The sequence below is a fragment of the Pseudorca crassidens genome, chromosome 4 (assembly GCF_039906515.1).
Source record: "Pseudorca crassidens isolate mPseCra1 chromosome 4, mPseCra1.hap1, whole genome shotgun sequence".
Taxonomy (NCBI): Eukaryota; Metazoa; Chordata; class Mammalia; order Artiodactyla; family Delphinidae; genus Pseudorca; species Pseudorca crassidens.
In genome coordinates, this window is record NC_090299.1 from 64491738 (window position 1) to 64505055 (window position 13318).

The 13318-nt window shown below is 45.5% G+C and overlaps 1 protein-coding gene across 3 annotated transcripts in view; it reads right to left on the reverse strand.

Annotated features, from left to right (window-relative positions):
- Positions 1–219: 219 nt before the first annotated feature.
- RBM47 (RNA binding motif protein 47) overlaps positions 220–13318 on the reverse strand; it is a 163788-nt gene continuing 150689 nt past the window's right edge. Inside the window, exons 4-7 of one of the 3 annotated variants that reach the window (XM_067735815.1) lie at positions 12081–13240; positions 10998–11201; positions 7995–8188; positions 220–2979 (exon numbers count right to left, since the gene is read on the reverse strand). In XM_067735815.1, coding sequence (XP_067591916.1) covers positions 2746–2979; positions 7995–8188; positions 10998–11201; positions 12081–13209 — 1761 coding nt within the window. In that variant the 5' untranslated portion in view covers positions 13210–13240 and the 3' untranslated portion in view covers positions 220–2745. Of the gene's footprint in view, positions 2980–7994; positions 8189–10997; positions 11205–12080; positions 13241–13318 lie in introns of all 3 variants that reach the window. The other 2 variants (XM_067735814.1, XM_067735817.1) reach the window with 2 other exon arrangements.

The window sequence follows — 13318 nt, forward strand, 5'->3', positions numbered from 1 at the left end:
GCTCAACTTCCTACCACCTGGGCACAAGTTTGAAGACACTGATAATTTACAATTTTTACTATGTGCCTCATCTTCATTAGTAATTCCAAATCAAAGGTATGATTTTCTCCAGCTGAAAATAATGAATTAGTCAGTTCCTTCTATGCTGTAAGGGTTATTCTAATTTTGTTAGGAAAAAAAATGTGTATAAAGAAAAACACAATTTAAAATAAGGTCTTGAACTTGCTTTAAAGAAAGCTTTATTTACTACATACATCCTAAGAATGTATTGTAAATGAAGCAAGATCTAAATAAACTTAAAAGCTTTTCAAATACAATGCAACTAAAGATAACAACTAAACTGCTAGCATGTTTGAAAACAGAGAACTCGAAAGTTTGGTTTTTTTTTAAACATTTATATAGTTTGTTCTTAACCCTAAAAAAAGTTCACATTTCAAGTTACAAACTTACCTCAGTAGTGTACATATGTGAAATGTTTTTCAAACAACAGGAACAGACAGACCATAGGTAGGTAGGAGGCTCACTGATACTTAATGGGCTATGTCAGCAACGTTTATTTTTAAGGTAGTTTGGTAGTTGCCATGTTAAGACACCATTTTTTTCCTTTTTCTTTTTTGCAAATAATTTACAGGCACATGTAAAATACAGTAAGACCCCTGGGTCAGTCTCATCCAGTGAACCTCTGTGATAATGAATCCTTCACTGGAAGGAGAGTAGGAGAGTACTTCTTTCATATAAAGTCAAAGGATGGGGATCTAATCCAGACTGCATTGTGTTGGATTACTCATAACAACAGATTTGAGTTTGGATGCAGTTTGCTGGGTACAGAATCAGGAACATTGCACAATTACTTTATGTCATTTAAGAACGATGGAAAGGAAGGTTAGGAATGTTTAAAGGCCTTCGCAGGCACTCAATAATTTTATAGAATAGTTAAATAAATATTGCTTATATATAAAAAATTCAACCCACCCTAAGATGAGGGAGAAGAGGGCATTTGGGAATCTCTTAATTTAAAATGTAAAACAAAACTAATAACGTTTGCTAAGGGCACTATCCTATTATTAATCCACAATAAGAATGCAGCCATCAGCAAAATTCAGTGAGTAGAAGGTTTGATGGAATCTCCAATATGACATAAAAACACAACTGTGGCCGTGCCATCTATTGCACACCTCACTTCCTTGATAGAACCTTTAAAAAGAAAAATTCCAAGTTGGTGTATTTCCTAAAGTAGATGACAGTCTTAACAGTTTACTGTATTTTACATTCACTCTGCTAAACAAAGGCCTTTAACCAGGCACAAAACACTGCAACGATACATTTACTTCCTACGAAAACAAAACTGTTCAATAACATTGAAATAAAATGGTTTCACTTTGCATTCAACTAGGTACCATGAACTTCTGCAACATAAAACAGCTAAAAACAAGGATTAGGAGATATTTACAAACTATCTGTTACTCCTGCAGGTCTCTCCTCCTCCTCCTGGCTGTGCATGCCCCAATTCAGTTCACCTGCCACCTGCATGGCAACGGAGGGAGGCCCTGTTCAAGAAACAGTATTTCCAACACCGTGACAACCACAGACATTTCGCATGAAACGTGGTAAGGCAACTAGAAGCATATCTGCCGACAAGAGTCTTTCAGGGTCTTGTCTACAATAACATTCTCTGTCTCTACAAACTTATACTTCAAAACAAATATAATAACATAAAAGCATTAGGAAAGGAATGAAAGTTGTATATTGGACAATTAAATAGCTATGCAAAGATGTCTTATGCAAACTATTAAAATCTTGTGCTTACACATACTCTGCTATTGAAAATACCTCCCAACCAAACCAAACGCCCCCCAAAACCCAAAAACCCATAACAAAAAACCCCAACAAAAAGAAGTATAAAAGTCATCAATGTTTTCTCTGTCAGAGTAATGCATTTGTCCTAGACTTGCCGAACACGAAGGTGGGTCTGGGAACAGGGGGACAGGGTGGCTAGTGGGTGGGGAGAGAACCTATCTAAGAGCAAAGGCACTTGGAGAAGGAACAGGGACCCAGGGTGATGGTGGCAGGTGAGAGAGCTTTCCAGTGTTTGGACTCAGAAGTGTGACAAGTCTTTCAATGTTGGCTTAAGGAGAGGTCGAGTGTTTAAAAAACAGAACCGTCGTGGATAACACATAGTAACACCCGTCAACTTTTAATTCCAGCAGAAATAGAGGTTTCACTCATTTTAAAATTGCACTTTCCAGTATAACTTTTAAAATAACGTTTTATGTAGTATTTTTAAAGCACTATTGTTTGTATCTTTAAATATTGAATATATTTTTCAAAATAGTTCCCTAGCTGCTCAAGTGTGCTTTTTAATATATAGTTGATATATTTACTATTGAAGGTACTACAAAATAGAAATCTCTGGAGTGCAGAAGTTAAGAAAATAACCTTCATACTGAAAATATATCCTTAAAAATACAAAAACGAAAACCTCTATACAAATGTACTACAGCATACAAATTTTTAAGAGATGGTGTTTAAGGCACAAACCATTGCAAGCCTCTTAGCAATGTACAAACACAGGTCTGCTAAATTGAAAACAGTCTTAAAAAAACTAGTGAAAACTTCATGTATATAAAATATTCCAGTATGGTATCTGATAACATTCTTCACGTTCGGGTTTCGTGTGTGCTAACCCAACACGTTCTTTCTTCATAAATAGTAAAGTGTTCCTTCAGTGGTCGTGGTGGGTGGATCTCAGTAGGTCTGGTAGACGTCGTGGATGGGCACCTGGATAGCAGCGGCGGGGAAGGCCTGAGGTATGTAGCCTGCGTACCCGCTGTAGACGGCGGCCGCCGCGTTCTTCTGCAGCGTGGCGATCGTAGCTGTGGTCGGAGCAGCAAATGGCACATAACTGGCCCCGTAGATCCCGGCAGCGGGAATTCTCTGAACGTTCGGAGCCACCGTGTACACTGGAGTTATTGGGCGGCCCTGAGGAGGAGGGAGAGAAAGAATCCTTACTGAACATGTGTAGCTACTTATCCATTCATTCATTCATTGATTCATTCAACTCCCAGGAGTCTGGAGGAGAAACAGACAGAGAAACAAAAGTTGCCATTCTTGGGCTTCCCTGGTGGTGCAGTGGTTAAGAATCCGCCTGCCAATGCAGGGGACTCGGGTTCGAGCCCTGGTCTGGGAAGATCCCACATGCCGCAGAGCAACTAAGCCCGTGCGCCACAACTACTGAGCCTGCACTCTAGAGATGGCGAGCCACAACTGCTGAGCCCACGTGCCGCAACTACTGAAGCCCAGGCGCCTAGAGCCCATGCTCCACAAGAGAAGCCACTGCAATGAGAAGCCCACGCACCGCAATGAAGAGTAGCCCCCCGCTCGCCGCAACTAGAGAAAGCCCGCGCGCAGCAACGAAGACCCAACGCAGCCAAAAATAAATAAATAATTTATTTAAAAACAAAACAAAACAAAAGTTGCCATTCTCAGGGCAGAAAGGCAGAGGGGTAGACAAACAGTAACTGTAAGGGAGTGAGGCAGGAGCCATTAAAGTAAGGTGAAGTTGCATCCTCAAGGCTCATTCGAATTCAGCTGGTGACACTGATGGAATTGGAATGCTCTGGGAAAGTTCCAATGCTCTGGAATCTTCTGCCCACCATTCCACACAATCAGCCTATGCCCCAGAGTGAGCTAGAGATGGGAATTGAGGTCTACCCTTTACTCAGTTGATCTCACTGTAACTAAGAAGAAAAATTTTTCCTGAAATACATGCCAGCTGCCTCAACTCATACTTAACTGAAGAAACATGATGTTTCAAGAACGGAGAGAAAGAAGCATAGTCTATGACAACTTTACGGAACAAAGTACACAGATCTCCAAAGGGTCAGCTTCTTAAGCTGTGACCTAAAAAGATTGTGACCAGACACAATTTTCAGCAAATGTGATCTCTTCAACCATCTCCCACCTAAGATATGACACCACTATATAAACAAATTGCTGCAGAAGCTTCGAGAAGGAGCCAACTAACTTGAGGAGCCAGAGAAAGCATCTCAGAAGTGGAGACATTTGAGCTGGGTTCTGAAGAATAAGGTGGGACTTCCACATGAGGAGGAAGTGGGGAAAGACAAGCTAACTGAAGCTGCCTCACTGCAGATGCCATGCTGGCTCTGAAAGTCCCTGCTGCTTCCTTCCCTCCATTTGTAAGTGTAACATACCATGTTTTCAGAACAAATGGGAGTATGCAGGGAAGACTGGTTCCGTATTTCCTGAAGTGTTTGCTACGGAGCTCGTTCTCTGAGCTGCTTTATGGAAAAGTAGATAGATGTTTGGTAAAATAAAACACACATTTAACAAAACATCTGGTGCACCTTATGTTTCATAGAATGCCCTCTAGTACGTGCTGCTGTGGTCTCCTTGTCTTAATGTATCTTTAAAATAAACAATTCAGGATATGTGAAATGGAGAATCAGGTTTTAAAAAATTACTTCTTCCTGGATTTTTATAAAGGAATTACTTATCATTCCTCTACAATACCTGCAAATCAGAGTCACAAAATTATGTGCAAAGGAACTTCATAACCTAAGAGTCATTTCTTTCAACTGTAACCAAAATAATAATTATACTAAATGATAACAATAACAGAGAGATTATAGTCTGCTAGGCACTATTCTAAGTGCCTTACTTGTATGATGTTATTTTTCTTTGAAAAATATTTTTTTACCTATTTCTTTTTATTTATAAATTTATTTTTTGTTTATTTTTGGCTGCGTTAGGTCTTTGTTGCTGCGTGCGGGCTTCCTCTAGTTATGGTGAGTGGGGGCTACTCTTCATTGCGGTGCGCAGGCTTCTCATTGCGGTGGCTTCTCTTGCTGCAGAGCACGGGCTCTAGGCACGCAGGTTTCGGTAGTTGTGGCTCACGGGCTCAGCAGTTGTGGCTCGTGGGCTCTAGCGCGCAGGCTTAGTAGTTGTGGTGCCCGGGCTTAGTTGCTCCACGGCAATCCTAACCACTTCATCACCAGGGAAGTCCCGGTGACATAGCTTTTAAGCAAGGGGATGTGTGACTCTGGAGCCTGTGCGTTTAGCCTTGCATTATCCTGCCTCCTACAATGCAGTCACAATGAATATCTTATTAGAAACGCTTTACGACCAGGCAGACAATCTTCGGAACTGGGAAGAATGTGGTTTACAGCAAGACAGCAAGCCATCTTTTCCAAATGTGTGGACATCTCTTTAATGACAAATGCACAAAGGGAAGGAATCACAGGGAAGGTGACATCTGAGAAAAACCTTTCCATGTGCTACAGTGCAGCCCAACACCTGGGCTCAGGTGAGTGCAATGGGGTTGGGCTGAGCATAGGGAGTTGGGGAGGGGGAGAGAAAAAGGCCTCAAATTTTGCTCCTCTCAAAAAACGAACGGTTATCTTTGCTCTACCTATACCACCGACTTGTTGTGAAGACTGAGAACACTTTGAGAAATCAACGTGAAAAAATGATCGTCTATACCTGCAAGTTTTTTTTTTAATTGCTTGCAAAGGCTATATGAAACTTTGGATATAAAATGGCTAAACAAGAACATCCCTGAGCACCTGCAAAACAGAGGAGGAAGGTTGAAGGTGTTCCCCAAGAAGGTTCTGGAAGCCATGTTGGGAACTGATTTCCAGTGTTGCTCTACTCCAAAAAGGTTTCTATTTACTGATCCGTGGAGCTTAAAATGCTCCTTGGGAACTTCCCTGGTGGCACAGTGGTTAGGATTCTGTGCTCCCAGGGCAGGGGGCCTGGGTTTGATCCCTGGTCAGGGAACTAGATCCCACATGCATGCTGCAACTAAGAGTTTGCATGCCGCAACTAAGGAGCCCGCCAGCCGCAACTAAGATCCAGGGCAACCAAATAAATAAATGAATAAATATTAAAAAAAAAAAAAAAGCTCCTCCCTCTGCTGCAATTTGGCAGAGAACACAGAGGCGGCAGAGAACACAGAGGCGGCAGAGGACTGAACATGTCAGAGAACCCAGGTCAGTGAACTCGAGGCAGGACACAGAGTACTTAGACCTGAGGGAGAGTGGCAGGGCCACACACACTCAAAGAAGCCATTCCCACGTTACAAAGGAAGTAGCTCCTGGCATTCTGCAGAATACACTGGAGAAGGAAACAATCTCCACAGGAATGAACTGCTAATGACAGCACACTGAACAGATTCCCAAACCACAACTTCGTGTAAAGACCCCACGGCAGCATCCAGTGCAGACTGACATAAGATAGAAACAGTCTGCATTCCAGAATGTGATCATGAAGCCTGGAACTTGGGGTCCACCAGAACTGTGACCATGCAGCAAAGACGAAAGTTCACGAGTTTCTTAGTAAAGAGGAATTACAAATTATTAGCAGAATTCCACAAAGTAATGCCTGTAGGTTACTGTATATATTTATAGTCAGGCCACAGGAATAACTACTTTCTGAGTCATTTCCAACCTATGCCTTTTTTTGGCTTTTTGCAGTTAAAGAATACTTGACGATATATTGATAGATAAATAAACTTCACATGGCCTGACCCTTTCTGAAGAGTGCAGTCAAGACTGGGGCTCAGGGCTTCCCTGGTGGCGCAGTGGTTGGGAGTCCGCCTGCCGATGCAGGGGACGCGGGTTCGTGCCCTGGTCCGGGAAGATCCCACATGCCGCGGAGCGGCTAGGCCCGTGAGCCATGGCCGCTGAGCCTGTGCGTCCAGAGCCTGTGCTCCACAACGGGAGAGGCGACACAGTAAGAGGCCCGCGTACCGCAAAAAAAAAAAAAAAAGACTGGGGCTCAGAGTGGGCAACAGCAAGCAAACAGCAGGCTACTGTGAGGGTTCACAGTCTGGCTCTGTTTCGGCATCACTGAGGAGCTGGGACAAAATATGGATTCTAGAACCCCAGCCCAGTTCTGCTGAACTGGAATCTTCTGGGCTTTGAATCTAAGAATCTCTGTTCTATCAATATAAACATGTCCCCTGGATAATTCTTACTCAATTAGATAAAAGACATCCCCGGCCTGAGTTTTTAATATGCTTGTTGATTGATAAGGTAGTTGAGATTCACTGCCTCACAAAGGAGAGCTTCAACGAGATTATTTTTCTCTCTGGATGAATGAGATATCACGTAGGTATCCCTGTGTGCTACACACTGCAGATACAAAGCAATGTAAGACGTAACTCTTGTTCTGGAAGAACTTCGTTTTAATTGGGGAGATGGAACACACTGGCAGTCAAATGCCAAGTAATACTGTAGGTAATGAGAAGTATGGGAGACATGATTTCCAAGGTGAGATGTGGATGGGAAAGATTCTAGAGAAGAAACCACAGAGAGGAGAACACTATGAGTAAGTAGAGGTGGGGAAGGAGGATGGAATAGTAAGACTGGATTGGGAGGAGATATGGGAATAGTTGGATATGGTTGTAAGAGAGGAGTAAAGGCAGATTTTGTAAAGTTTCATGTATCTTTATCTCTATAGATATTTCTCTAGACATTTCTCTCTCTACAGCCACACGTATATATATGTATACACGTATACATATGTATCTACTGATACAGAGAGAGGGAGGGAGGGAGTGAGGGAGCAGCAGAACTTTAAATAACTCTTCACTGAACTATAATCTGGAATGGGAAAACGTGAACTATCTCCTGGGATTTTGTGTGTCAGCTCCTTAACAATAAGAACATGAGTTAAAAATTATCCAGTATCATAAAAAAAATAGTATGTATAATATTATGACACTGTGAAAAATTACACATGCCATTTCTGCATATTACTTCCCATCTTTAATACAGTGATGATATTGGGGTAGTACAATTATTACTAAAAATTTTTCTGTCCTGCCATGATTTATCTTACAAAATTTGTCTGTCATCCAGTCCCATAGTTCTAACAGAGAGCTAGGCACACAGTAAATTCTCCTGTGGAGTATTAAATGAATCCACGACACATGAGGCCTCACACAAACGCAACGACCGCAGTAAGAACCCTACCTGGAAAGGTGGTGGCGTGGACACGGCAGGGATGACGGCGGCGGCCGCGGCCGCGGCGGCGCTGGCTGGGTCTGGCTGCACAGCGATGGGGCTGATCATGTGCTCCATTGTGTGGATTTTACCATCTTCAATCATTTTAGGAGCCGGAGCTGCCTGAAACATGGAATACTGGGCCCCGATGGCAGGGATGGCCACTGCAAGAGAAGTAAGAAGGAAACACAGGTCAGTCATCCAGTCACTGAAGGAGGTCCATCACTTTCTCAATATTTTTAAAAACCAAGTTTAGCAGCCAAGGGCTCTCCCTGCTAACTAAGGCTCCCTCAGTACAGGTGCTACCCAAGAGGAAGAGAGAGGAGGTGGCAGGTACCCCTCCTCCCCTTGACTTGACTTTCAAAAGGAAACACATGGGTACCAATGGGGTCTCCCCACAGATCATCAGGGAAGGAAAGCTTAGAGTTAGGTTTCTGCACCCACATTTCCTACTGCTTCTAACAGAAAATCGCATTTTGACTCTTACTCTTGAGGTTCTACAGAGCAAGAAAGGGCCTTCTAATTCTGAGAAAACAGTCTCAGAATAAGAAGTGAGAGCAGAGGCTTGAGGCCCAAGAATGTGAGAAGGAGACTGCTGGTTCCTTATCACTCATCTAATTCGTCACCAGACCCGCTGCCCTTTTCACTTTCACCACGTTTTAAAAAGCTGGTGCTGTTGAGGGTTTCATTTTGAGAACTCAGAGGTCTGTGTACATCCTCCCCACCCCACATTTCAGATTTCAATATTACTGACTCAAGGAAAAATACATAATAAAAGACGGAAAATTCCCTAATTTTCTAATGGCCAGTCATAATAGCAAAGCAGTAGAGTGACTGTTTTTGGTGGTACCTGCCAATTCAAAGACATGTTTCTGTGAGTCAAGTCCAAAGGGCTCATTTCAACCAGAGATTCAAACAGACAGCAGTTATTGAATGTCAATGTATGATAAGGAGAGGTAAAAAGAAAAAAAATACTAGCCCTGATGTGGGGGAGTTTGCGTGAGTGTGTGGTATGTGTGTGTTGCAAGGAAGAGCAAGAATATTGAAATGCATACACAAAGTAACCTTTCACTTATGTTTTTTCTCCAACTGTAAGTAATTTCTTCTAATAAAAGCTGACGATATAAGGTAAAGAGAAATGACTGTGGGCTAAACAATGATACAGCCATTCAATAAAATATACCTAAAATCTTTTTTTTTTTTTTTTTTTTTGCGGTATGCGGGCCTCTCACTGCTGTGGCCTCTCCCGTTGCGGAGCACAGGCTCCGGACGCGCAGGCTCAGTGGCCATGGCTCACGGGCGCAGCCGCTCTGCGGCATGTGGGATCTTCCTGGACCGGGGCACGAACCCGTGTCCCCTGCATCGGCAGGTGGACTCTCAACCACTGCACCACCAGGGAAGCCCAAAATATACCTAAAATCTTAACCAAATCTTTTACCTGCCTTTCCATCCATGTGATCTTGTGCCCAGATACTTCACTACTGCCCTGGTGTTCCTCCTAAAATACATAGTTCTAATTTTTTGGATTAATCAGAAATAGAGGTCACGGGGATAGGGCCCAGAAAGGGTTATAAGTTTGAGCTGTATTTGAGTTGTACTAAGCAACTCTGGATTATTCTGGCTGTCAGCTACTACATGCCCCAGAACACAACTATATGCTTAAAGGTTGTTTAAGAGTTCTTTTCTCTAGTTAAGTCTTAAGCTAATGCCAACAGGAGTCCCTTTCCCAACAAGTAGAAGTGACAAGTCTTGTATCCAGGCTCTGCTTTATGGAATTATAGGGAGAAACAGGATCTGTTTTACACTGCTTAAAGCACCAATGGCATTTATAAGGAAATCCAGTCTAAGGAGTCACTTACCTGCAGAAATTGCAGTATTTTTTCACAGGCATTAAAAAAAAAAAAAAAAAAAAAAATCACCGGATTACTTCAAAAGGAAGCTGTACTGGGAAAATGCTTTGTAAGCTCTATGTGGCCAATGCCAACCTACGCTCCACTCGCACAGCTCCCTTGAGTCTGTTTCAGCCAGGAGAAGGAGTGCAGACCTCAGCCAACAGAAAGTCAGAGAGGCTGAGCTTCCAAGTGAGGATGTTCTCAAAGAGTTCTTCAATCTACCCTCCATGAGACCGGGAAAAGGTCTGGAGGAGGATCAGGGAAGAATCTCCCATGTGTGGGCTTGTGTGGTGTGTGTAAATAGGGAGTCTGTGCTATGTTCACACTGTGGAGTTAAATAAAGCTCCTTGCAGGTTAGGATCAGAAAGACCTGTTTCACATTAGGCCAACGAGCACTAACAATGTTGGAAAACTGGTTTGTGGGGCCTGGTTTGTGAAGGGTGGAAGCAAAGTTCAAGGTCCCTGGCTTGAATTACTTGAGTGCCCCTACCCCCAATCTACGGATCCAGCAAAAGGCGGAAATGAGAGCTGGAAATCAGCCGCAAAAACTTTCACTGCTGCTCCCAGGCATTCTGGTTTGTTAAGACCATGACGAGAGACAGCAGTGTTATTTGCTCCTGAAGGGGAATTTTCTACCCTTCCCAGCAACTCTCAGAACTAGCACAGAAATGCGCCTTCTGGCTTCCGATGCATGTGGTAGAAATAGGCTTGAGTAAGGAGAAGAAAGTTGTTAGCTGGTAGAAGACACAGAAGAGCCTCGTGTTCTTCTATCTCTGCACACCCCATCCCAATCTGCCTAGTTGAGAATCTGCCTAATTGAAAAAAAGCCTAACAACTGGTGATGCCCATTTGAAAAACCCACTAACGGAAAGTTTGACTGGAACGTGGTCAAAACTAGACACTAGACTATCTCCCTAAGTTCTAGATAAGAAGGCCCAGGAGGCCACATTCCTTGCCTAATCTTCGGTTGCCTTTGAGAAGAGGAACCCATATGCAGATAAAAGTACCCAAGGAAGTCACTTCAAAGGGAGGGCTGGGGTTCAGACTGAAAAGATCCATTCTCACGCCAGTTTATACTGACCTGTACCAGGTTTAATGGCAACTGGATTGACGGCAGAGATTTCCAAATTCGGTACAAGTTCATATCCTTTTTCTTGTTGTTTTCCTTTTCCTTCATGATATCGGCTATATATACCACGGCCAGCAGAATATCCCCCAAGGTAGGAACCCCTGGGCCCTGGGGCTCTGTTGCCAGCTGCACCTCGACCCCGGCCTCTTATGCTGCCTGCTTATAATAACAACACAAAACATGATGAGCTACCAATAGCAACAGTACAGGAGGCGGACCTTAGCTCAAGGTTCCTGGCACTTAGGTGTTTGCGCTGGCTCTAAGCTGCAGGTGGCTACACCTCTGCCCTTCAATGAGCCGGAAGATGCTTCACACCTTCTGTTCCAGCCTAGGTGCACCCTAAAATGTCTGCTTAATGCAAGAGATGAACTTGAAGGGTGAGTTCCTAGGACTGCAACTGCAACTCCAATAAATAAAAATGTTCACAGACTGTAACAAAGTTAGTTGTGGAAGGGGAACTGCTAGTCACCTTTCTCATTTTATGCGTGAGAAAACAAGCCTCGGGAGGTTAGAGGGGCTGACTTAAGTCACAGAAGCAGTTAATCAGAGAACAGGACCCAGAGGCTAAGCGTTCTGCTTCCCAGTGTAATGCCTGGTTTCATTACAGGCTAGCCAGTGACTACAAACAACAAAACAACCCCAACAAAAAACCCAACGACAACACTGTGCCCCCTAATCCCCAACATTCTAAAGATTTCATTTCACACGTAGTTTTTAACCTAAGAACCCAGAGCCTTGCGGACTAGCCCCACAGTAGGTAGGCCCTGGAAAGACTGAGCGCAGGAAAAGCGTGCATGCGCCCATGATTCTACCACTCATCCCACACATACTAACGATCTGCATTTCTCTCAGTGCTGTAGAAGTGCATGCCTTAAGCGCCAGCAAAGAACAGAACCCAGAAGCCACACCCAAACGAGGGTGGGTAAGGGGGTCGCCGTCCACCAGCTCGGTAAATGACAGCCACCACACCCCCGACGCCGCCCGCCCGGCAGACGCGGATCCCTGGGCCTACCCAGGCAAGGAGTCCCCACTAACCTTTCACGAAGTAGTCCCTGTTGGGCCCAATGAGCGCGTTGTAAGGGTAGCCATAGTAGGCCAGCGTGTAGGGGTCGCAGGAGTACACGTAGCTGGGCTGCTGCACCACTGCCGCCTCGGCTGCACCGCCGCCCTTGGCCGCCTTCTGGTAGCGGGAGTACTGCTCCTTGTCCACGGGCTTGGCCAGCGTCACCTCGAGGCACGAGCCCTCCAGCTCGGTGCCGTTGAGGTTGTTCATGGCGTGCACGGCGTCCTCGCGGCTGGCAAAGTGCACGAAGGCGTAGTCGCGGATCTTCTTGACGCGCTCCACGCAGCCCGGGTTGAACTGGCCGAAGCTCTTTTTGATGGTGTCCTCGGTGGTCTCGATCATGAGGTTCCGCACGTAGAGGATCTTCACGGTCTCCATTACGTCCTCGTCCACGTCGATCTCAGGCTCGGCCCAGTCCACGGCGATCTGGTGGCCCCAAAGCTGGATGCGGCCGGGCATGAGCTTGCGGCGCGCCATGGCGGCGGCGCGGTGGCTCTCGTACTCGACGAAGGCGAAGCCGCGGTTCTTCATTTTGTCGGCCGCGCTGGCGTAGACGATCACGTCGAGCACGCCCTCCGTGACCTTGGCGATCTCCTCCAGGATCTCCTCGCGCTTCTTCATCTTGGGGATGCCACCGATGAAGAGGCGGCAGTTGTCCACGCTGCAGCACACGCCGAGCAGGCGGCCGGGGCGGATCTCGTAGTTGTTGAGCTCACGCACGGCGCGTTTGGCCTCGTGCTTGTGGCAGTACATGACGAAGGCGTAGCCGCGGTTCTTGCCGTCGAAGTCCATCATGAGGCGCAGCTCGTAGATGCGGCCCACTGCCTCGAACACGGGCACCAGCTCGTCCTCGTACACGTCGCGCGGGATCTTGCCCACGAAGACCTCGCAGCCGCGCTGCGGGTGCGGACCTTCCCAGCCGGGCGGCGGGCCGCCGTACTTGCGCTGCCCGTTCTCCTGCACCATGCTGTAGCCCGTGCGCTCCATCAGCGCCAGAAGCGCCGCCTCGTTGGGCGCGCCCGCCACGCCCTCGGGCACCTTGGCGGAGGACCCAGCGGCCGACTCGCTGCTCATGGCTGCGGTGGAATCCTCTGCGGTCATAATGTCAAAGGCATCCAAGCCCGGCGGAAACCTGGGGGAGGCAGGAGGGAGGGGGTGAGTGTGAAATCTTTACCGAGTTGAGTCAGAACTTGACTTTTTTTTTTTTTCT